This window comes from Papilio polytes, unplaced genomic scaffold, assembly GCF_000836215.1.
Source record: "Papilio polytes unplaced genomic scaffold, Ppol_1.0 DF822208.1, whole genome shotgun sequence".
In the NCBI taxonomy this organism is placed as follows: domain Eukaryota; kingdom Metazoa; phylum Arthropoda; class Insecta; order Lepidoptera; family Papilionidae; genus Papilio; species Papilio polytes.
Window position 1 is genome coordinate 1 of NW_013526996.1, and position 2,250 is coordinate 2,250.

The 2,250-nt window shown below is 36.9% G+C and overlaps 1 protein-coding gene across 1 annotated transcript; it reads right to left on the minus strand.

The window, feature by feature from the left end:
* Positions 1-3: 3 nt before the first annotated feature.
* On the minus strand, positions 4-2,024 carry LOC106106371 (cyclin-dependent kinase 2-like; the record flags this gene model as incomplete). The annotated part of the gene is made up of 4 exons (XM_013286948.1): positions 1,984-2,024; positions 1,766-1,910; positions 154-349; positions 4-39 (listed from the first exon to the last, which is right to left on the minus strand). Coding segments are annotated over exons 2-4 (348 nt in total), but the record flags the coding sequence as incomplete, so codon positions are not given.
* Positions 2,025-2,250: the final 226 nt, after the last annotated feature.

A 2,250-nucleotide genomic window follows, 5' to 3' on the forward strand; every position in this document is an offset into this window, starting at 1 on the left:
GCAGTACGCCACGCCCTCCGCCAGCTGCCGCAGGTAGCTCTGCCGCACCACACACACACCACACACCACCACTAAATGCACGCCTTTTGTCTAATCACACTCTTTCTACATTTCATTTCATATCATTAAGTGAAACAGGAGTTCCTCTATTACCTTAACTAGATCTAAATCTAAAGGTCCACCGGTGAGATCCATAAGACGTTTGAGGTCCATGTGCAGGCATTCAAAGACGAGGAACAATTTGGAGTCGACCAGCAGCACATCCAACAGTCGTACCACGGCTGGGTGCTTCAGCTCGCGCAGCACCGAGATCTCCCGCAGCGCCGTCGACGGCACGCCCTCGGGCTCACTGTGGACATTGTGCTGTGTACCATGCCATATATGACATTGTATTAATTTTTTATGTATACATAGCTGTTCCTGTGCGACTTCATCCGCATAAAATTATGAAAATTTTATTTTATTGTTTTCATGTATCAAATTATCAATTGCAAATGTCAAAATGACATGACGATGGCAACCTTGCTTCCTTGTTGGCAGCAACTTAAGGTCTCTTTCCCACATTAGGGTTTCTATCCAAAATATTCACCACCCAAGTTTAACGGCGTGAAAATATATAGCCTAAAGCATGACGTAAGTGTAGGGCTTTTTATTAAAAATTGCTGACATCTTAGGCAACAAAGAAGTGTGTGTTTACGCTTTATTATAACAGTATAGATTGGCAAATGAGTAAGCAGCCACCTAATTAGCTAAATATAACAGGCAGTTTCTGACTTCACATTACCAAGAAGTTGATTGTAATCACTGCTTTTCCCTTCATATATTATATATTTACTCAAATACCAAAGAATATTAGAATCAGATGATACATGTATTGTCATTATTCAGTCAGTTGTGGGGCCAGACGGGGAGAGCCAGCCATTCACTAACACACACAGCTATTGCTGCTAGCTCTACTACTGGCCAAAGGTACTGATTAAAGATGTGCTCATGCCATCTACATACCTCCAGGTAAGATCAGTGCAAGTTTTTACCTTGTTTTATTTATTTTGTTTAATGTTATGCCTTAAGTGCAATGAATTGTTGATATTGTTATATGAGATAAATATTTGCTATTTGCATAATATACAATATACAATATACAATAGTCTTACTCTTACTAATATAAATGTGAAAGTTTAGATGGTTGGATGGATGGATGTTTGTTAGAGTTTGTAGCCCAAATGGCTGAATGGATTTCGATGAAATGGCAATGGCATAGATTTAGAGGATAGTCTGGAAGAACACATAGGCTACTCACTTTTGTTTTTTATTAATTCCACATGGACGGAGTCACGGGCGAAAGCTTGTATTCTAATATATAATAATATGCCCATATCAATACTAATACCATAAAAAGGGAAGATTTATAAAGAGGGAGATAAAAGAGAAATAAATAAATAAATTTGTATTTTTGTATGTTTTAAAATAACTACAAACTACCTAACCTATTTCAAAAATCTCTTCTTTTACCATTAAAAAGTGAGGAGAAGATAGGCTATATTTTTTATTATTATTTCTGATTTCGATTTCTGAAATACGAAACTTTTCATGACATGTTAAAAACTCAACTCAAAGTAAGCTATCAACATTAGAGTAGGCATGGGTACTTAAACACAAGATGAATGCTAATGCTAATGCTTTGTATCTGTACAAAAAAAAATAACCTATCGCAAGGAATATATTCCTTTTCTAAGGAAACGTCAATTTTGGCGCCAAAACTTACTTCTCCAGTTTTATTTTCTTTAAAGCTATTTCTTTTCCAGTGATTCGATCTCTTGCTTTGTAAACTACTCCATAAGTTCCTTCCCCGATTTTTTCCACTTTTGAAAAGTTCTCCATTAAAAATAGTGCAAATGATTGAAACTGAGCTAAAATTAGAGTAACCTAGATATAGAATTTTCTAACATGTTATAAATTGTATTGTTTTGTTTAGTATATTACAAGACGCGAGTCGTTCTTGCCAGCCAGCAATCAGCAGAGAATAGCATTGACATTGACATTGGTTGACACTTGTCAACCAGTGTTGCCAATGCTACTGCATTTACTTTTATGGTTCTGTGGCTTCTCGGCATGACATCTATAGTAAAATGTACATGATTCTTTTGGCACCCGGCGCTATGCGCTATGCGCTATGTGCATAACGCGATATGCGATTTTCGATTTTCGAGTTTTGAGTTTTCGATAAGCGATAGGCGTTATACGCTATGC